The sequence below is a fragment of the Heliangelus exortis genome, chromosome 9, assembly GCF_036169615.1.
Source record: "Heliangelus exortis chromosome 9, bHelExo1.hap1, whole genome shotgun sequence".
In the NCBI taxonomy this organism is placed as follows: Eukaryota; Metazoa; Chordata; class Aves; order Apodiformes; family Trochilidae; genus Heliangelus; species Heliangelus exortis.
Window position 1 is genome coordinate 2002776 of NC_092430.1, and position 22202 is coordinate 2024977.

At 44.2% G+C, this 22202-nt stretch overlaps 2 protein-coding genes across 12 annotated transcripts in view; one reads left to right on the forward strand and one right to left on the reverse strand.

Moving 5' to 3' along the window:
• Positions 1-18312, forward strand: part of FARP2 (FERM, ARH/RhoGEF and pleckstrin domain protein 2) — a 77421-nt gene extending 59109 nt beyond the window's left edge. For 2 of the 9 annotated variants that reach the window (XM_071751667.1, XM_071751668.1), the window contains exons 16-28: positions 970-1103; positions 2584-2665; positions 4036-4273; positions 5294-5424; positions 6480-6548; positions 6999-7088; positions 7418-7438; positions 7724-7806; positions 9430-9548; positions 11587-11750; positions 14623-14730; positions 15498-15649; positions 16633-18312. In XM_071751667.1, the coding sequence (XP_071607768.1) occupies positions 970-1103; positions 2584-2665; positions 4036-4273; positions 5294-5424; positions 6480-6548; positions 6999-7088; positions 7418-7438; positions 7724-7806; positions 9430-9548; positions 11587-11750; positions 14623-14730; positions 15498-15649; positions 16633-16720 (1479 nt within the window). In that variant the 3' untranslated portion in view covers positions 16721-18312. Of the gene's footprint in view, positions 1-969; positions 1104-2583; positions 2666-4035; positions 4274-5293; positions 5425-6479; positions 6549-6998; positions 7089-7417; positions 7439-7723; positions 7807-9429; positions 9549-11586; positions 11751-13660; positions 13801-14622; positions 14731-15497; positions 15650-16632 lie in introns of those variants that run through there. The other 7 variants (XM_071751672.1, XM_071751669.1, XR_011727360.1 and 4 more) reach the window with 6 other exon arrangements.
• Positions 18313-19396: 1084 nt separating this feature from the next.
• Positions 19397-22202, reverse strand: part of STK25 (serine/threonine kinase 25) — a 289606-nt gene continuing 286800 nt past the window's right edge. For all 3 annotated transcript variants that reach the window (XM_071751675.1, XM_071751673.1, XM_071751676.1), the window contains one exon: positions 19397-21592. In XM_071751675.1, coding sequence (XP_071607776.1) covers positions 21553-21592 — 40 coding nt within the window. In that variant the 3' untranslated portion in view covers positions 19397-21552. The remainder of the gene's footprint in view (positions 21593-22202) is intronic.

The following is a 22202-nucleotide window of genomic DNA, read 5'->3' on the forward strand; positions in this document are numbered from 1 at the left end:
AGGGGAAGTGTAGAGTTTTGCATTTGGGGAAGAACAACACGATGCCCCAGTATAGGTTGGGGGCTGAGCTGCTGGAGAGCAGTGGAGGTGAAAGAGACCTGGGGGTCCTGGTAGACAAGAAGATGCCCATGAGCCAGCAATGTGCCCTTGTGGCCAAGAAGGCCAATGGCATCCTGGGGTGCATTAGAAAGGGTGTGGTTAGTAGGTCAAGAGAGGTTCTCCTCCCCCTCTATTCTGCATTGGTGAGGCCACACCTGGAGTATTGTGTCCAGTTCTGGGCCCCTCAGTTCAAGAAGGACAGGGAAGTGCTTGAAAGAGTCCAGCGCAGAGCTACTGAGATGATTAAGGGAGTGGAACATCTCCCTTATGAGGAAAGGCTGAGGGAGCTGGGTCTCTTTAGTTTGGAGAAAAGGAGACTGAGGGGTGACCTCATCAATGTTTTCAAATATGTAAGGGGTGAGTGTCAGGGAGATGGAGTTAGGCTTTTCTCAGTGGTGACCAGTGATAGGACAAGGGGTAATGGGTGTAAATTGGAGCATAGGAGGTTCAAGTTGAATATCAGAAAAAATTTTTTTACTGTAAGGGTGACGGAGCCCTGGAACAGGCTGCCCAGGGGGGTTGTGGAGTCTCCTTCACTGGAGACATTCAAAACCCACCTGGACACGTTCCTAGGGGATGTACTCTAGGGGGCCCTGCTCTGGCAGGGGGGGTTGGACTAGATGATCTTTGAGGTCCCTTCCAACCCCTAGGATTCTAGGATTCTATGATTCTATGATAATGTTTGGCAAGGAAAAACATTACATCTTCATCTTTCCAGATTACATCTTCAATAAATATTTCTCCTTCCTTCTTGTGGTTTCCTTGGGTAAACACTTTCTCCTCCTCCAGTGCTGCAGGGACAGAATTTTTTATGCTAGCACTTGATTTCTTAAGCAGAGAAATATATCCATATTTGTTTTTTCCTGGCAGTGGTTTCGCAGTGCAGTCATCAAGGAGAATGCTATGCCAGAGGGTCTGATGACTTTGCTCTTCTCTAACATAGACCCCATTTATGAGTTTCATCGAGGCTTTCTGAAAGAGGTTGAACAAAGGCTATCCCTCTGGTAAGTATAAACAGTGCTGCATGTGGGCAATAAGCAAGGGGAACTTTTCCAACATCCTCATGTCAAAATTATGCTTAATCTGTATTTTAACTGGTATTTCTGTTTAAGCAGAATTAAGGAAAATGTATTTTAATAATAATAGATTTTTTTTTTAATTACTAAACACGTTTTGAAAAACCTGTATTTCAAGCACAAGTATGTAATGTCCTTTAGCAGTATGAGTTGGACTCGATGATCTCTGAGGTCCCTTCCAACCCAGCCTGTTCTATGATTCTGTGAGTTTTGCACCAGACCAAGGGTTTTGGAATTACAGAATCATAAATGTTGGATCACAGAGTCCAACCATTGATATAACCTGATGTTGTCTTTCTAGCCTTAGAAAAGAGATGGAACACAAGGTTTAAAAAGTGTGTGTTTTTCCATTCCTTCCAGTTAATGAATCTCCAGATGAAATATCTAGGAGATGCTTTTTGGTAATTTAGGTTAGAGTTCAGTTCTTGCAGTGCCATTTATTTCAGAGAGTCTTTTAACCTTTGTATTACTTTCTCCTGACCTGACATGCAATATATGAGAATGTAATTGCCATTCAAAAGAAGGTGCTCTACAAAAACTAAGTGGGAACAAAAATAAGTTTGGGTGGGGTGGGATCCTGTTATGTTGTTTATTCAGAATCATAGAATCTTAGACTGATCTGGGTTGGAAGGAACCTTAAAGATCATCCAAAGTTCCAACCTCCCTGACATGGGCAGGGACACCTCCTACTGGACTAGGTTGCTGCAAGCCCCATCCAATCTGAACAGTCTGAGAGCTTAAACTCCCAAATATACTTTCACAAAAATTCATCTCTTTTCTCAGTTTTTCTAAGCATGGCCTTGTGTTTTGTCATTTTATGTAGCTTCCCAAGTTGACCACACCAAGTTTTCAACATGAAGTGGAAATGTCAAGTGGCTAAAAATGGATAGAGGAGGCATTAATGTCAGCACTGCTTCTCTTGATTTTACTAAAGCAGCATTTAAAATCCACAGATCCCCAGGAAGAGTTTCTTAAAGATTATGTCTTGAAGTACAGGAGAAGGTGGAGGGATACTGTGGTTTAGATCCAGCCTGCAACAAACAACTAGGCATCTGCTGGTCTCCCTCTCTTACCCTCAGCTGACATTTCTTGATCTCCTGTGTACTGCAGCTTCTTATTTCATCTTCTTCTCTGTGTTTCAGGGAAAAATGGATAGAGGAGGCATTAATGTCAGCACTGCTTCTCTTGATTTTACTAAAGCAGTATTTAAAATCCACAGATCCCCAGGAAGAGTTTCTTAAAGATTATGTCTTGAAGTACAGGAGAATGTGGAGGGATAATGTGGTTTAGATCCAGCCTGCAACAAAGAACTAGGCATCTGCTGGTCTCCCTCTCTTACCCTCAGCTGACATTTCTTGATCTCCTGTGTACTGCAGCTTCTTATTTCATCTTTTGCTCTGTGTTTCAGGGAAGGAAAAGCCAATGCTCACTTGAAAGGAGATCATCAGCGCATTGGAGATGTCATGCTCAGGAATATGCGTACTCTAAAGGTAGATAAAGGATTAAAGTAGTGGAATTTTGGGATTATGGAGTCAAGTTTTCCTTTTTTCAAGGATGAGAGTTCAATGTTTAGTAGTTTAGTAATTTCCACTAAACTTGAAGGGACTTGGCAAACAGTTACTGTTGAGAAACAAAAATTAAAACATTATATTTACAGCAAGACTTTTATACCCGTTGCTTCTTTAACCACCCACCAACCTTCAGAAAAGGTTGTTTAGTGGTTATTCAGTAGAAGACAAAGAAAAATGAAATCATGACCTCCTACACTGCCTCTTCTGTATTTGTACAACTCAAACTCTCCCCTGTGGAGACACTGGTTCAGGAGGTCCTAAAGAATCAGTAATGACAAGAATTGTCTTAGAATGGCAGAGTGTTACTGGGTGCTGCTACTGGCTGTCCTCATGGCATGGCTTCTGCAAACATGCAGCACAAACAAATTACAAGCAAGAAAATATTCTTGTTGTTAGTAGTGGTTTTGTGGGGCTTGTTTTTTATTTTAAATGGTTGTGAAGCCCAAAAAGGCCAACAAAACTGTTTAGAGACAGAGTTTTGAGCCTTTAAACAGCAAAGGTGTTTATTTACGGATCCGGGGAACCCCAGCTCACGCTGGACAAAGAGTTCCAAGGGTTAAGGGAAAGGGTTGGGGTATTTATACATTAAAAAGGGAGGTTACATCATCTTTACATACATATTCAGGGGATAGCAACATGTAATCATAATATTCATAACAGGTGGAGTCTGGGTGGAGTTGTCTTTTGGGGATATGTTTTGGGGTCTTTGGGGGTCTTTAGATGAAGTAACGAAGTCTTCCTCAGGGTTGAACTTTTACCTTTCTTGCTTTCAATGACTTCATCCTCTTGTTAATCAGACCCTTGCAATTATCTTCCCCTTATCTGCTGGTGCCAGCAGCCTCATCTGTGCAGATGTTTACACTCTCCCAGTGCCCAGCTGATCTTGGTGCCAAGATTTATACTTCTAACTGTCTCCAAGACAGAAGTTAATCCTGTCAGGGTCTTGACCTGTCTCAGCTGCTTTGTCTCAGTTTAACCCTGAATTCTACCAGTTACGAATACAAAGATATCACAAGTTATAATTCTACATAAATTCACACAACATCTTGGCCTGATCTACTCTCCTTACAGGAGTTAATCCTGTCAGGATCTTTTCTCTCTTTCAGTTGAAAGATACAACGTGGTTAATATTTTGTCAATATTTAGGACAACGTATGTAGTCTTGGCTGAGGTAATCATGGTCAGAGACAAAAACAGTGCAGGGAGTAGATTTATTTTGATATATTAATTGTGAAATCTGTTAAAGACTGTTTTCCTTTAGTCCAAACAATTTCTGTATGATTCAACAGGAGTTTACTAGCTACCTGCAGAAGCACGATGAGGTCCTGGTGGAACTGGAGAAAGCAACCAAGCGCCTTAAGAAGCTGGAAGTGGTTTATAAGGAGTTTGAGCTGCAGAAAGTTTGCTACCTGCCCCTCAACACATTTCTGCTCAAACCAATCCAGAGACTGATGCACTACAAGCTGATCCTGGGGAGACTTTGCAAGCACTACACTGCAGAGCACCGGGACTTTGCCGACTGCCGCAGTGAGTGAGCACTGGGCTGGAGGCCTGGCAGGCAGGGACCTGTTCCCATGCCCTGGGGGAGACAGCAAACCATTAGATCTACAGATTCAGTGTGAACACCTTCTCAGCTCAGGAGCTCTCTGTGGAGGAAAAAAAAACTTTGGTTTAGATTGCTGAAAACGGAAGTGCTTAGTAAATACTCTCATTTAAATACCCTGGGGGGAAAGAAACAGAATATACCAAATGTAGCAGCAAAAAATTGTCACGGAGCAGCTTCATTTAAAAAAAAAAAAAAAAAAAAGTTTTTTAATTAACTGTTGTTCTTGAAGGTTTTCGGTACCAGGTACCAGCTTTCTCTTACTGTGATCTGATGCAGGGCTCCAAAACCTTCTGCAACAGATAGAAAATTACCTTAACTGCTATTTGGAAAATGCAAAAGATAACCTAAATGGAGACTGTTCTTTTTGCATGGACTGGATGCTTTTTCTGGCATTCCAGAATGAGCCTTTTTTTTTTTTTTTTTTTTTTTTTTGTTATCTCGATGTATCTTAATGTTTCAATCAAAACTGGAATATTAATCTTTTTTTTTCCTTGCCTATTTTTTTTTGGAGTCAAAAGTAGGTTGTTTATCAGCTTTATAATGTCAAAAGCTTGCACAATAAATTAATTTCTTTGTAACTAATCTTTGGCAGAAATAGTTGGCTTTAATTTTTTCAATTTACTTTTGGCTACATAGTAAATACTTTTTATATGTGCAAAATCTGAGGTATGCAGTAATCTCTAGGAGCATAGGAAGGGCTATGAAATTGCTTGCTGCTCTCCATTCTGCCTCTAGGTAGCTATAAAATACACTTCAAGAAGATGGCAGTGGGACTAGGTGATGGTTTTCAGTTCCTTCCACCTGAACTATTCTGTCTTGGCTGAACTATTCTGAACTATTCTGTCCTGGCTGTAAATTTCAGATTCAATATTCCAGGACTGAAACTGTTGTCCTGGGTTTGTCTGCTGTGTTTTGATCCCCTTGGTTTGTTTTCCTTACAGATGCACTCAAAGAAGTCACAGAAATGACATCTCAGCTGCAGCACAGTTTCATCCGCCTGGAGAACTTCCAGAAGCTGACAGAGCTGCAGCATGACTTGATTGGTATAGATAATCTCACAGCACCAGGTAGGGTAAGTACCTTTGCTTTGTTTTTAGAGCCTTTTTTGGGGTTTTATTGCCAAGGGAGGGCCTTTCAGCCACGTATTTGCTGTCACTGCCTCTCCATTTTATAGAACATGTGAAGGTCTTCAGTGGTTGTCTTCATAGTTGGTCCAATTTAGGGTTTGCTTCTCTTTATAGCAAAACCAGCTTCTAGCAGTGTGCAGGTTACTTCCTGCCTTTTTCAAAGACTTCTTCAGCTCTATTACCCCATACAATGTACTGTGTCCAGTTCTGGGCCCCTCAGCTCAGGAAGGAGATTGAGGTGCTGGAGCAGGTCCAGAGAAGAGCAAGGAGGCTGGGAAGGGATCCAGCACAAGTCCTGTGAGGAAGGGCTGAGGGAGCTGGGGGTGTTGAGGCTGGAGAAGAGGAGGCTCAGGGGAGACCTCATCACTCTCTCCAACTCCCTGAAAGGAGGCTGGAGCCAGGGGGGGGTTGGGCTCTTTTCCCAGGCAACTCTCAGCAAGACAAGAGGGCACAAGAGGTCTCAAGTTGTGCCAGGGGAGGTTTAGGTTGGACATTAGAAAGAATTTCTTTCTGGAGAGGGTGCTCAGCCATTGGAATGGGCTGCCCAGGGAAGGGGTGGATTCTCCATCCCTGGAGATATTTCAAAAGAGCCTGGATGTGGCACTCAGTGCCATGGGCTGGGAACCACGGGGGGAGTGGAGCAAGGGTTGGACTTGATGAGCTCTGAGGTCCCTTCCAACCCAGCCAGTTCTAGGATTCTATGATCACTGCAGTGGGATGCAAGTGTAATGGGTGAACTGATGGTGTTCAAGAGGAACTCTGCTCCTTTTCCTTCTCTTGCTTCAGTGATTTAAAAGCTGGCTGCAGCAAGGAGCTTGATTCATGTTACAAAACAGAAGGAAAGGTGACTTCTGGGGTTAGACAAATCTGTTAGAGATCACTGCTGGGCACCAGTCAACATGTGTGTCCTCTGGCATGGGAAAAAAAATAACCAAAAAAAAAAAATTCTATTTGTTTGGGAAAGATCAAGCTTTGCCTAACTTTCTGGTTCCTGCTGCAGGAGTTTATCCGGGAAGGTTGTTTGTACAAGCTCACCAAGAAGGGCTTGCAGCAGCGGATGTTCTTTCTGGTGGGTGTCCCTTCTTCTTTTCATAAACCCAAAGTCTTCCAGATCAAATTGTTGTGAAAGTGTGTTTTTATGTGCTAGTGATGAAAGTCAGCAACAGGAACTGAAAATTCACTCTGAGGTATTTTTCGAATGTGATTGTCACAATACTGTCTATTCAGCTTGTTCCCTTAATTTAAACCAGATAATTTAAACAGAACTTTAAAAATTAATTGGCTCTCTTGTAAGTAAATGAAAGAGTAGTTTTAAGGTAGGTAAGGAATAAGTAAGTAGAATAAGGTAAGTCTTATTTATTAAGTAGAATAAACTGACTGCGTGCAAGTTCTTTGTGCATTTACTTACAACTACTTACTTACAATGTCCTTTAAGAATCAGATTTTTAAAAAGATATCAAAAAATACTTGACCTGCTGTCTTCAGGATATTGATGCATGTTCTTCTCTGCCTTTTTCAGTTCTCAGATATGTTACTGTATACAAGCAAAGGGGTTACAGGGACAAACCAGTTCAAAGTTCATGGACATCTTCCTCTGCATGGCATGCTGGTAAGTGGTTTCCAGTTGCATCACAGTGCTAAGGAAAAGATTTTGCCATGGGGCAGGCTGAGGCAATTCCTTCAAGGCACAAGGCCCAAAGCTGCCTCAGCCTGGGTCCCAAACAAAGACTTGTCTGCCTGCCCATAAACTTGTTCCTTCCATTGCATTAGCAAAGCAGGTAACACCCTTTTCACTGCTGATGCTCATGCTGCTGTCAGAGGCTGATCTGGAAACAGGGATCTGTCTGGCATTTTCTCCCCTGTGCACACACCAATCAGTCTTCCTGCCTCTCCTCCCCCTCTTCTAATGGGATTGTTCTTTCTGTGTTTGATTTGCAGCTGATAGTGCTCGACCCACCGGTAAGTAATAAGCTGACTCCTGCCCAGAGCCTTCCTTTTCTTGCCTTGGTGGATGTGGTGCTGTGCAGCTAGAGATGTGGCAGTAGAAAAGCACAATATAGATTGTTCTATAGAGACAAAATAGACTTGAAGTAGGTGGTATTAATAAAAGAGCATCTGTTTGGCACTTATTGCAACAGGGTTGTAATCATATTGTGACTCTGATTCCCAGCCAGCCAAGGAGAAGAGTTTTAGTGTTCAGCTGTCACTGAATAGGGATGAGAAAAACTTTTTCTTTTTCTGCAGGTGGAGGAGAGTGAGAATGAATGGGCTGTCCCACACTGCTTCACCATCTATTCAGCACAGAAAACCATAGTGGTGGCAGCAAGGTAATGTATTTTTTTCAGTTGCCTATAGGTTTGATAAATAACTTCTGCAAAAAGTTCATATTTGATTGTGCAGTGCTGAGCCAGGGGGGTGTTTCATGAGCCCTCAGAAAAGCATTATTAAAAAACAGACACAGGTCACTTCACATCTCCTTTCTCAGTCCTGCATTTTGGGGGGGAGGAGCTGATCTCACCAAATGGTGTGTTATTAAACACAAAGCAGTCACAGTTAGCATTGCCACTGTATTGTATTCCAGTTAGCTTTGTTGCTGTGTCATCCTTTAACCAGCTGCTCTAAAGCAGGAGACAAAACAAAATCTAAACATAAAAGTATTTTAGAGATGCAAAAAGATTTTTGTATTCTAGGAATGCAGGATGAGAGCACTAAATATCAGCCTTAATTTTATAAGGTGTTTTACTGCTTGATGACTTGTTCTTGAAAAATAACCATGACTGAACATTTGTAAATCAGATATTTAGTGACATAGAAGCAATACTTTTGGTATGAAGATATATTCAGTAAACAAAACTTTATTTAATTCTAGCCTCACACCTGAAAATGTAAATTATTTTTAATTTTAGTTAGAAAAGAGCTTTGAGATCACCAGGTCAAACCATTAACCCAGCACTGCCAAGGCTACCACTAAACCATGTCCCTTAGCAGCACATCTTGTAAATCCCTTCAGGGATGAGGACTCCACCACTGTCCTGGGGAGCCTGTGCCCAGGACAACCCTTTCAGTGAAGAAATTTGTCTTAATATCTAATCTGAAACTTCCTTAGCACAACTTGTGGCCATTTCCTTTTGTTCTACTGCTTGTTAGTTGGGAGAAGAGACTGTCACCTACTTCTGTACAACCTCAAAAAGTCCTTGACAGATTCTTAAATTGCAAAAAATAATTTTCACTCTGTCCTAATTTAGAAGTAGCTCAAAGATCATTAGTTTTCTTTCGTTACCTCTCCCCACTTATCAAAAAAAAAAAAAAAAGAAAATTGCTGCTGAGTTTAGACTGTGGATGAAATTTTTAGTCTAAACTAAAAAGTTCCAGGAAAAAAGAGCCAATTACCAAAAAAAGTCTCACACACCCTCCCAAGCAAACACAAAAGCATGTAACTGTAGCTAGCACTTCAACCAATTATACACACAGGGCATGTAGGCAGAGATAAAAAAGAAATGCCACAGCCACTTCTGAAGGAAAACCTTACTCTGTTGCATACCAGTGAATATAGATACACATTTGTGGGGTGAAAGAAGTCATCTTCATGCACCCTGTTCTTTATTTGCTTGAGATGTAAGGTAAATCTGATACCCCTTTAAAAGATGTGTCCTTTTATCCTTCAAAAATGTCATTTCCAGTATGGTTGTACCCCCCAGCCCCAAATGTTTTCATTATTGAAGTGCTGCTTGTTTCAAGGCTTGAAAGTAGAAGTGAAGGTTGTATGAGGTCAGCTTCCTGCCTGGAAAGCTCGTGCTACGAAGGAGTTTTTCTGTTATTTTTATTTATTTCAGGGAAAGGGACTGCACCTTGTTCTGGGCAGTGAGTTGTGTTGTCCTTTAGCAAATTAGCACTCTGTGATGGCTCCAGGCTGGGGTGGCCTCCTTCTGTTCACACTCTTTGTCTTGCAGTACCCGTCTGGAGATGGGGAAGTGGATGGAAGACCTGAACATGGCAATTGAAATAGCCAAGAAATCTACTGAGAAATCTGACATGCTTCTAGAAAACTCAATATGCAATCGTTCCAACAGTAAGTGGTGTTTCCTGACTTCTTAAAAATTATCAGTTTTCCTGTCCTTTTCATTTTTCCTGTTGTGAATTTGATGGCATAAATGGAGTATTTCTATAATTCACATGCTAATGGAGAGTTATTGTGCTCATGTTTTAATGAAAAGAAATATGCCTGTTTTCCTAGACTGATATTCCTGGTATCTATAAATGCTGCAGAGATGCTCCACTTGCAGAATTTTTAATTTTATAAGGTCCTTACTCATCTCTTGCATAGATTTTTCTCAATTTAACCATGTACTGTATTTTCTTGTCCAGAAAATTGGTGTCTTTGGAGACCAGCAAGTTTTTCTATAGCCCAGCATTCTTGTGCCTGTTTCTGGTGGTGTTACAGATGTGATGAAACATGTAGTATCCCTCCTTGGAGCACTTCTTCCTATTCCTCACTACGAATCTACTGAAGATGAAGTATAGGGATTTTTGTTTGTTTGTTTCTTTTTGCACAGTAGAGTCAGCTGCCCCAAACAGAGCTGAGAAATGAAAGCTCAGAGTGGTCTTTAGGAGCTGTGTAACCAATTCCTCACTAGGAATCTACTGAAGATGAAGTATAGGGATTTTTGTTTGGTTTTTTGGTTTTTTTTTTTTGCACAGTCAGCTGCTCCAAGCAAAGCTGAGTAATGAAACCTCAGAGTGGTCTTTAGGAGCTGTGTAACCAACTCCTCACTAGGAATCTACTGAAGATGAAGTATAGGGATTTTTGTTTGGTTGGTTTTTTTTGCACAGTCAGCTGCTCCAAACAAAGCTGAGAAATGAAAGCTCAGAGTGGTCTTTAGGAGCTGTGTAACAAATTCCTCACTAGGAATCAACTGAAGATGAAGTATAGGGATTTTTGTTTGTTTTTTTGTTTTTTTTTGCACAGTCAGCTGCTCCAAACAAAGCTGAGTAATGAAAGCTCAGAGTGGTCTTTAGGAGCTGTGTAACCAATTCCTCACTAGGAATCTACTGAAGATGAAGTATAGGGATTTTTGTTTGTTTGTTTCTTTTTGCACAGTAGAGTCAGCTGCCCCAAACAGAGCTGAGTAATGAAAGCTCAGAGTGGTCTTTAGGAGCTGTGTAACCAATTCCTCACTACAAATCTACTGAAGATGAAGTATAGGGATTTTTGTTTGTTTTTTTTGTTTTTTTTTGCACAGTCAGCTGCTCCAAACAAAGCTGAGTAATGAAAGCTCAGAGTGGTCTTTAGGAGCTGTGTAACCAATTCCTCACTAGGAATCTACTGAAGATGAAGTATAGGGATTTTTGTTTGTTTCTTTCTTTTTGCACAGTAGAGTCAGCTGCTCCAAACAGAGCTGAGTAATGAAAGCTCAGAGTGGTCTTTAGGAGCTGTGTAACCAATTCCTCACTACAAATCAACTGAAGATGAAATATAGGGATTTTTGTTTGTTTTTTTGGTTTTTTTTGCACAGTCAGCTGCTCCAAACAGAGCTGAGTAATGAAAGCTCAGAGTGGTCTTTATGAGCTGTGTAACCAATTCCTCACTAGGAATCTACTGAAGATGAAGTATAGGGATTTTTGTTTGGTTGTTTTTTTTTGCACAGTCAGCTGCTCCAAACAGAGCTGAGTAATGAAAGCTCAGAGTGGTCCTTAGGAGCTGTGTAACAAATTCCTCACTACAAATCTACTGAAGATGAAATATAGGGATTTTTGTTTGTTTGTTTCTTTTTGCACAGTAGAGTCAGCTGCCCCAAACAGAGCTGAGAAATGAAAGCTCAGAGTGGTCTTTAGGAGCTGTGTAACAAATTCCTCACTAGGAATCTACTGAAGATGAAGTATAGGGATTTTTGGTTTTTTGTTTTTTTTTTGCACAGTCAGCTGCTCCAAACAGAGCTGAGTAATGAAAGCTCAGAGTGGTCTCTAGGAGCTGTGTAACAAATTCAAGTTGACCTGTTTTTAAAACTGGACCATTGCAAGAGAGAACAGTTTTTCTCAGGAATCCCTGCTCCCCTCGCTCTTTTTGTTGCACACTTTTCTTAAACCGGTGCTGACTTCTCCTCCCCCAGGATCCTCTGATGAGGTTTCTCTAGAGCAGGAGTCCGAAGATGACATACACTCTTCTCGTAGCTCCTTGGACAGGCAGAGCCACCACCGTGCCAACACAACCATGCACGTGTGCTGGTACCGCAACACCAGCGTCTCCATGACTGACCACAGTGTGGCTGTCGAGGTACCCGCAGGGCTCAGCTCTCACACCTCATTCTCTCCATCCTGCCTTGCTCAGCCACTGCTCATCCATCCTCCACTCCATCTCCCATCTCACCTGGGCAGCCTCTCTCTGCATGCCTCTGTGTCTGCTCTCCTTGCAGCAGGGCTTTGCTTTGGCAAAGGCACGGAAGGAGGGAAATTTTAAGGGAACCCAGGAGGATATCTCAGGACTGAATTGTTTCTTTGGGTTTCGTCAGCCTTGCTGGAAGATACTTGCCTTTAGCTATTGACTGCTGTTTTGAGATCTGGGTAGCTGCTGTACTACACCTAGAATGAAAAAGAGAGAGCAGCCAGACAGAAAGGGAGCTGGGAGTCTGGATTGCCAGGAAGCTGAAGAGGAGGCAGCAGTGTGCCCAGGTGGCCAAGAAGGCCAATGGCATCCTGGGCTGGCTCAGGAACAGCGTGGCCAGCAGGTCCAGGGAAGGGATTCTGCCCCTGTGCTCAGCCCTGGGGAGGCCACAGCTTGAGTCCTGTGTCCAGTTCTGGGCCCCTCAGTTTAGGAAGGAGATTGAGGTCTTGGAGCAGGTCCAAAGGAGGCAACTGGGCTGGTGAAGGGACTGGAGCACAGATCCTATGAGGAGAGGCTGAGGGAGCTGGGGGTGTTGAGGCTGGAGAAGAGGAGGCTCAGGGGAGACCTCATCACTCTCTCCAACTCCCTGAAAGGAGGTTGGAGCCAGGGGGGGGTTGGGCTCTTTTCCCAGGCAACTCTCAGCAAGACAAGAGGGCACAAGAGGTCTCAAGTTGTGCCAGGGGAGGTTTAGGTTGGACATTAGAAAGAATTTCTTTACTGAGAGGGTGATCAGCCATTGGAATGGGCTGCCCAGGGAAGGGGTGGATTCTCCATCCCTGGAGCTATTTCAAAAGAGCCTGGATGTGGCACTCAGTGCCATGGGCTGGGAACCACGGGGGGAGTGGAGCAAGGGTTGGACTTGATGAGCTCTGAGGTCCCTTCCAACCCAGCCCATTCTATGGTTCTATGATTCTAAGAGTGATTAAAGTTCAGTGGGACTGAACTTTCCTCTGCCTTTCCATCACAGAGGGGTGAGCAGCAAGCAGTAGAAAGTGCCATTTTGTGGCAGTGCTGTGTTACACTGAACAGAGATTTACGACGTGCTTGCTGAGCTGCTGTTACCTCGGGTCTGACAGCTCGGGGTGGCTTGGTGCAGCACTGGTGGCACATTGGGTACTGAATCCTGCAGATTTTCAGGGAAGTGTCTGTTCAGTGCTTTTTATCTGGAGTGCTGCTTCCACCGGCACTACAATTTCACTTTAGGTGGCAGTTTGGCAAGACACCTTCCTGGAAGCCAGTACACTTGGAAAATTTCCAGAAGTGGGAAGGACCTGAAATGCCACAAAGAGAAAAAGCTGGTCACTAACTGGGCAAACAGCAATGGGGCAGGGTGCTGCATCTTTCTGTTTCTACCTTCCTGCCTCTCCTGCCCTGCTCTAAGGCACTTCTGGTTTAATGTTAAAAGTTGAGCACTGAAGCTCCTTGGTTTTAGTGATGTGCAAAACATATTAATCAGCTCAGTTAAGGAAATCCTAGAGATGTTAGGCTTAGGGTCCAGAAGTTGGGCTCTTCAGCTGGCAAAATGGTTTCTGTTGGAGAGGACAAGCCTTCCTTTCCCTGCTGATACACTTCTGAAAAGCACCATCTCATGGTTCTGTACCTGGCTAATGAGACCACCCTGCTACAGGCTCTGGGATTAAACGTGTGAGTTATTGCAGCTCCCTTGCTTTGATCTGTTCCATGTTCTAATACCATCAATTTTTTTTCACAATCCATTTTCCTTTAACAGACACCTTTCTTGCATCACTTCTCTTATCCTAATGTTCTGTTTCTCTATTTCTTTCCCCCTTTTCTCTGCTCAGTTTTCTGCTCTCTTGCTGTTTCTCCAGAGCTTCCTCCTCGCTATTCGCTGGGCCAGGCCCAACGGCCCAACACAATCACCCATGTTTGTTGGTACCGGAACCAGAGCCTATCCCTGTCTGATTACCTGTGCATGATCCAGGTAAAAATGCCTCTCAAGTTCTGCACTGGTGGGGAGGAGCCATGGGATGCCAGGTACAATACTCTGCTGCTGGCTTCGTGCTTGCTCAGTGAACCCGGGTGTGCTGGTGTGAGCAGCCAGCCAGCAGCAGAGCTGTACCACTGCTCCTGTCATACAGGATTTCCTTCTCATTCTGCTTCCCAAAATGGTCCTCTGTGTAAATCTGCTGACTATCCTATCTTTTAATCTTAATTACTAAACCCATTTGCTGTCATTCCATGCTGTAGGTTTCCTTGTCCTGCTGCACGAGCACTCTGTGACTCTCACTCCAGGGCAGCCATGTTCAGCTCCCCTGCTTGGCTTCACCTAGCTGCCACATGTAGCTTTTACCCAACTCTGCTGCCTTCTGTTTCCCCTTTCTGCTTTATTTTCCTCCTGGCACGACGTGCTCTGTGTAGTTTTTGTGCAGATAAAAAAGGGTGGCTAAAGGGACAGACACCCTCATGGCTGTGCCCTTGGCTGTAGGCCGCAGGGAGAGCGGTCACTGAGGGGGGGAGGTGGGGCAGTACCTCAGGGTGCTGCCTGACACTGGTGGGTGCTGAAACATGGTGAAGAGAAATCACTGATAAGCTCATAAGAAAACAGTTGTGAATTAGTGAAGACCCAAAGTCACTTAGTCACCACAGGGAATATCCAGGAAGCCTTTCCCAAGAGGGGGAACGAGTGCAGGAGGAGCAGTTAGAGCAGGCAGCCCCGAACTTTTCCTCTGTGGCAGCCGTAGGCTTTTTCTGAAGGACAGCAACCTGTGATTTTACAGGGGTGGTTTTTTTCCTTCTGTGCTAGAACCAGCTCTCTGGATACTTGCTGAGGAAGTTCAAGAACAGCAATGGCTGGCAGAAACTGTGGGTTGTCTTCACCAACTTCTGCTTGTTCTTCTACAAAACACACCAGGTGAGCAAATGTAGTGGAGGGGACTGCATTTGGGGTGTTGGGAGCCTGGAGGTCCTTGGCTTTCTGCTCAGAATGCAGCTCACTGCTATTTGAAGGAAAGTAACAAGTGGAAAAAGTTACTTGAAAGTTCATAATCAAACCAGTCTCTGTAAGGCCGTGGGCCCTTCCTGCAGAATTTAATTAGGATTTCCAATTCTGTTAATGGTACTGACCTTCTGTGGGCGAGGGCTAAAATGGCTCCTCATGCAGTGACTCACGGCAGTGAAGGAATTGGCACTCTTTGATCAGTCTCTGGATGTTTCTCTTCCTGCTGGGTTGCAGCACACTTTCAACAGGCATTCAGACATTTTTCTGCCCATGGTGTGTTTGGTGCCAGCTTGGTAATGAACTCTGCTACAGTCCAACCTGTGCCTTTTCATCCTATTAACCCAATAAACCGTGTTTATTCAGGGTTCTTGCCTTAAGGGCACATTTCTTTTGGGAGGGATATTTTAATTTTTATATTGGGTCTGTGCTGCTTGTTCCAGAGAGAGTACGGAGGGGGGAGCCCAGGAGACTGAAAACAGTGAAAGAAGTTGGGGGAAGGCTTTGGTGTAAGCTATGGGAGACCTTGCAAAAGTTAAAGGCTGCTCCTCCTCCCCTTCTTTCCTAAACAGAAATGCAAAGACCTTACCTGTGCAGTACAAAAAAGGTGAAGTGTGTGTTGGGATGAGCTTTTTGTCAGGGGATGCCTTGCATTAAGGGCTTGGGTTATTGGGCTGTTCCAGGACGATTATCCCTTGGCCAGTCTCCCGCTGCTTGGCTACGCAGTCAGCTCTCCTGTGGAGGCAGATGGCATTCAGAAGGATTTTGTCTTCAAGCTGCAGTTCAAGTCCCATGTGTATTTCTTCAGGGCTGAGAGCAAATATACCTTCGAGAGGTAATTTTCTGTTTTCTCTGTCTGTGTTGGGCCCTTACATCACAATCTCAGTTATGAAGTTCCCTTCCTCTTCTTACTGATGAATTTTGGTGGTTGATGCAGACTGTCCTCCTTCCAGGAGAGAGCTGTTGGCTTGCATCTAGAGCTTTGGGCTCTGGTTTGTCTAAGGAGTCTGAGTCCTCCTTGCAGATGGGGAGCAGCATGGGTGGGAGAGCTGTGGAGTCAGATTTCTAGGTTAATGAGAGTTCTGGTAAGAATACTTTCTTCCTCCCAAGCTCTGGAAACAGGAGTTACAACTCAGGGCTGAGAACAACAAGTGTAGTGTTCCTTTTCACTTCACTGCTTTCTCTAGAATTATGTTAAGCAGTGCTTCCTTCTGTGGTCCAAAGTGCATTCTGTTTAAAGTGCAAGACATACAAAACCCTTGTGTAGCATTCTGCTGAGCAGGGTAGTATTTGGGTGCTTCAGAATGTGGTTTTGTTGAGGTGTCATGTACTTCCCCTTTCCTTGGGAAATGCTTTTGAGCAATGAACAGATAAGCTGCCCAAGACTGCAAAGTCCGTGCTCTTTGATCCACTGCTCTCACATAGTGGTTATAAGGAGAAAATGTCTAATTCACAATGGATGTTTGCCCTGCTTTTTTCATTGTTGCTTTGCTTTCATCCATACAAAAAAGCCTGTTACATATTTAATAGTAAGAAAAGCAATCTGTTCTTTAAGGAAAAATTTTGTCAGCCTGTCCTTATTAAGCACTTTCTGTACACTTAACAAAGAGAATGCAGTGAGCCCTTGGAGAGACAACCACATTCTGCAGTGTATTTACCTTATCTCAAGATATGCATTGGAAGAATTTGTTTCCTAAAAGAACTGTAAAAGTGGATGTTTTGTCACATTTGGTGAAAGGGGTACAGCTCATAACCAAAGGGCAACATTATGCATCTGTGAGTGAGGGGTTGAGTGTTTCTCATGTCCTTTCTTGCCAGGTGGATGGAGGTGATCAAGAGAGCCACCAGCTCTCCAGCCAGGTCGAGCCTGCTGCTTCCAAAGGATAAGGACAGTCACACAGACTGAAGCAGGGCAGAGCTGGATCTCCACTGTCCACATCAACAGAAGAGGCAGGTGGAAACAGGAGTTTCTGGAGTTGGTAAAACTAAGAACGAGGAAGCGAATTTCCTCCTGGTATGGAAAGTGGGAGCGAGGGAGTTGCAGACAGGGACCACATCCATTCCCAGTGGTATGGAAGAGGGTCAAGTCTGTTCAGACCTAACAACTGCAGGGCTCCAGTGTGTACGAATCATGGAAGGTTTATTGTTCCTGTTTTACCTGTACAGTAACACCCTTGCCCACCCTGAAGGTAAACGCCACCTTGTTTTTTACATTTTTGTCTGGATGGTCAGCATATACAGGAGAAAAAGAGCATCTGTCAGTGGTGTGATGGACTCAAAGCTGCTGGTGCCAGGGCTTGCTGGCTCCCCCAAGTCCCCTTCCCCTAATGCTCATCGTGGCTGGCCATACAACCTGTCCAGCTGCTGTTAACCTGCAGGCACAGTCAGACTAACGGGATCCACAGGCGTTGTTACCTTAAACACACTTCATTCTACAAGAGCTGCTGTTTCTGCTCAGAACAGCCCTGCTCTTTGAAGACTGCAATGGCAGCACTTTGCCAGGGAAGTGGGAGGACTGAACCTCTGCTCAGCTTTTGAGGCTTTGGTCTATTGTGGGTCAGTACAGGTAGGGTGCATGGGTTTTTCTGCTGTACTCTGCTATAGCACATGCTAAGAAGGTCAATCGCTATTCTCACATCACAGTTCCAGTTTCTTTATCCTGTAATAGGCATTGCTTAAGGCATGGGATGGCAAGCACACTCTCCACTCTTCTGTGGGGGAAGTTTTCAAGGCTTTAAAGGAACAAGCTTCTCTGAAAGTCACTGTTTCTTGTGCTCGTGTCACACAAAGACTTCTGAAAATTCTTACCTTTAAATTTGGGGTGGGATCCATCTTCCATTTTTCATGAAGGTGTAAAGGTCACTGGATTCCAAATGGAGCATTAGCATCTGTGGACTCTATTAAATCTCTGTATTAAATCTGAAATACTTGCAGTTCTGTTTCTGTAAAGCTGTCACCTTTGGTTGCCTCCTTGGAAGGACTGAAAGAAGCAAAGCTCCACAAAACGCGTTTGGATGTGGCTTTGATGTGCTCTGGGAACTCTGCTTTTATATTAGGTAGAAAAGGATTTGTGTACAAGAATAAGGAACAATGAAGTGGTGCAGTGAAAGTAAAAGGAAAGTGTTGCATGTCCTGAGAATGGAGGAATGTGGAGATCCTTGTGCAAATGGGAAGTTCAGAGGCCACCACGTGCATTCTCCAAGGCTGTTTCAGGTTATGGTGTAAAACACGTGCAGGATGTGGACTGCAGAGGAGGGGCTTTTCCAGAGGGATTTTCCAGGCCACTCAGTTTGCATCCTGGAGAAGACAAATGACTGCAGATCCAGCCTTCACTGCCACTGTCACAGTGACCACTGTCCCATGTAAGTTAAATGTACTTAATTTATTAGCATCTTCTTTTTTATATAACTGTCATAGGTGTATACATGTGGATTGATTAGGTATGTTATAAAGCAGCTGAACATGACTGTTGGAAGTAAATAGCATGTTGGTATAAAACTTTCTTAGCCTCTTATTCCTGAGCTCACCATCCCCCTCCATGGCCATGCTCATGGGAAGGTGGGCATTTTGCTTTTCCCTGGAACTGAGGGAAGGTTTCACACAGTTGATTTTCATGGGTCTTTGCATTCTGTGGTTTTCCTGGATGCTACTGACAGCTCCTTTGTCGTGATCATGTACTGGAGTCACTGACCAGAAGCACTTTCCTCCTTCCCAAAAACTCTTCATGCAGTGACTGCCCTTGGCTGGTCACCTGTGGGGAAGCTCTGGAGGAGCAAGGTGCAGAAAGAAGCAGGGTCTCTGGGGGCATCTGGGGCTCCTTGCATTTACTCACAGCCTTTAGTTGCTCTCACTGCAGCAGAGCATTCTAGTGCCAGGATTTGTAATGTTCAGTGTTTCAAGTTACTTAGAAGTTTCTGAGACTGTGGTTCTTGGCTCACCCAGCATCAGCTCTGCTCCATCTGTAGCAGAGATACAGCTCTGAATCAGAATCATGTGGAGGAGGTGGCAGAGCCACTTTATGGAACCTCTGAGTGCCACCAGACTGGAGGAGCAGCTCCAGGGCAGGGTGGGAGGAAGAGACTGACAACCACCACCAGAAATTCAACAAGGCTTGGGGACAAAGTGGCCTCTGTGGCACAGGCTGGAGCCTGTCCCTAAAAGCAAGCTGTGTTTGTTGGAGTGCAGTGCATATGCTCTGGCATGTGTGTTATGAAAGCCAGGCTTGGCCAGTTGCCAGATAAGGCAAAGCTGGAAGAGCAGGAGAAGCTGAGCAGAAGTGAGTGCAAGCATGTGGCATTTTAACAAAATTCCCCCCCCCAGAAGGCACGGTCAGAAGTACATTTGTCAATCTCTCTTTTGTGGCTCCAAGGAGAAAAACAGCTGAGATGGTCCTGCACAGCTTGGTCACAGAAGGAGCCCTAAACTTCAGTTTGGTGTTTCTGCTCTGGGAAGGTCAGTTACAGACCAGACTGTAAACACATGCATGAGGGCAGGAAGATACAGGGGAAAAGGAAGAAGCATGCAAAGAAAAGCAGCTTGAACGAGTAACTTTTTCCCTCATAACACAAAAATTACACCAGCCTCACTTTTTTTGTTACTTTATTGAAAGTGGCAGATCCCTTTCAATGTTTTTTAAAAAGGAAAACCATTTTTGCTTTGAATACTGGATGAAGTTTATGGGGACTGTTTCCTTTAAAAAGTTTACTCATTGCACTGCAGTGCTCATGAGCACAAGGTACCTTATTGACATGATTTGCTACCGTCAGGAACAGCAACTTCAAAAGCAGCAGGAGTCCTTCAGCTGCCTTTCTGCTAGACTGCAGCCTCTGCCTTCTGTCTCAGTGTGTTCCCTGTCTATTTGGTAACTCCTTCTCCTGAAGAATAAAACGGGCTTGTTCTGTTCTTCATAAATGCAGGCTCTGAGGTGACTCTTGCCAGAAAGACACACACAACTCCACAGCAGATTTTCCAGCAAGATCAAACAGTGCTACCTCCTCTGCTGGACAAGTTCATTGTGTTTGCTGAGCCTGTATTTATCCATCAGAGAGGAAGAGTAAAGGATAGTCATAAGCTAAAGTAAACACCACACACCAGGGGATGGAATGTATGGTCCTTTTGAGCCACCTTTAGCCCAGCACTTACAGTCTGCAGGTTTGAATCAAAGTACCAAACACCAAGTCTCCTTACTAACAAAGTGGCCTATCTTGGAAAAAAATAAATGCTACCAGCTACAACTTTTGTTCTCAGTGGCTCTGGGGTGAACCACATCATTCACACAAACACCCAGACCAAAAGATTTGGATGTCTTAAGGTCTTGCTGACTTAATGGGAGTATCTTTGCAATTAGCAAGCAGATCTCTAAGCAGCCAGCTGTCAGGAGTTATTTTCCTAAGTCTGTTTTTCTGGACCTCTAGAGTATAGATTTAAGATCTGTACATTTACCTGAATTAAAGATATGCTCTATGAACCTAGCATTATGAAGAAAGCAAAGCTAGTTGGGGATGGCTCCACTGGAATACCTTAAGCAGCCAATATGGCAACAGATGCTTTCATTTCTGTGCTAGCAAACACCACCACAGCTCTGCCTTCAGCAACTTCAGATCCCAGGCTGAAAGAAGAGCCAGAAAGGGGAAGATGAGAAGATGATGGAGGCCTAGAGCAGATTTTAGGGAACCTCCAACCACAACCCAGGGACCCTGTTGCTGCTAGCCACCCCATTCATGCCTTTCCATAGAGGACAGGTTTCCTGCCTCAGGAACTGCTCTCAGTGCCCGTCTGCCTTTTGAACTGAAGCCCTGTCAGTGCTTTTGGCTGTTGTGTTCCCCCTGCCCCCCCATCTTTTTAAAAATCCTTCTACACTGCTTGGGCACACACAGTAGGTGTCTTCTCAGCTTAGAGGCTGACTGCCAAACCTGTGTATCTGGTTGCTTCACTTGCAGAAAGCAGCAAGGACAGGAACTCCACCAGCTCCCAAACCAGACGTAACCACTTTGCCTTCCAGCCCCTGGAGACTCAAGGCAAGTTCTGCTGTTGCCTGAATTACATGAACCAAGACCTAATACAAAATGATGTCCCAGAGACAAAAAAAAAAAGTACAGCCAGCAAACCCATCCTCCTGTAAAATCACCAGCTCGGAAAGAGCAACAGCCTACTAGCTCAGCTGCTGCTAGACTTGAAAGCTTTTTCTTTCTGGTGTGTGAAGGAGTTGAAGCAATCCTCCAGAACAGTTGGAGAGCTGCTCTAACTTTCCCAGAGGCTGTAAAGCACAGAGAGCTTCCAAACGTACACCTGCACTCATGCATGACTGGTCACAAACACTTCTTTAGGAAGGGTGGGAGGGTAAAGTCCATCAGACTCACCTTTGAAAAACACTTCCATGGAAAAGCATCTCCCTCCTCTCCAACAGCCAGGAATTTACCACTAACAAGCTGTGAATCAAACCAAGCTAAAACGGATACATCCATAGGGAAACAATTAAAAACTGCATTGATTACATTGTAAAAACAATTAGACCACCCAACTCGGGTTCTGCAAAAGGTCTAAATTGTACTTGCATTGCAAACCCCACCCCGGGTTATCATGGAAACAGGCGTAGTATGAGGGCTCTGAAATGTCCTGGAGTCCGTAACAACAATGTTACATCCAACAGCAGATGGTGGTCTGGATTAGAGATGTAGTTCTTATGAAGCTGGAAAAAAAACTCCTTCCCCCCTCACCACAGCAGCTGGGAGTGTAGTGTCAGCGGGCAGAGGAGAGGTGGTTCCGACTGTGTGAAAACCTGCAGGAAAGAAGAATGGGTGGAAGGTGGAACTGGTCACTGCTGTCCCTGGAAGACAGCCCTGTCATACTCTGCAGAGGATGAGGTAACCTGGGATGTGTTTGTCCCCACTCCCACTGCCTGTCTGGATAAAGAATTTTTGAAAGAAAGAAACAGCAATTTGACAAAAAGCCAAGGTGGCACTTCTTTCGTGCCTTTAAGATTCAATTTTAGCTTAATACAAAATTTTGAGAGCTACTGTTTTGCAGCAGGAACCAACTAGGCTCTGAGGTTTTGCAAACCTTCAAAAAAAAAAAAAAAACAACAAACCAAACATTCTCTTGCTCTTAGGCACCATCCAGTAGTGCCATTTCTAGGCTGACATAAGTGACACAGCTACCCTGCACAGCCAACCAACACCCATCTGCCAGTACCTCCTGCTCAGCTAGAGGCTCAAGATCTTGCAGGCAGTGCCAGGACACTTGCTGTGACCTTAACAGAAAAGACAGAAACATTCTCTTTCCAGCTTCCAAGGATTCTTAGGTGAGGAATCTAAAGAGCCCCCTAACATGTTTGCTTGAAAGCTTGCATAACTTAGTGACAGGAGCCCTCAAGGATGGCCAATATTTTC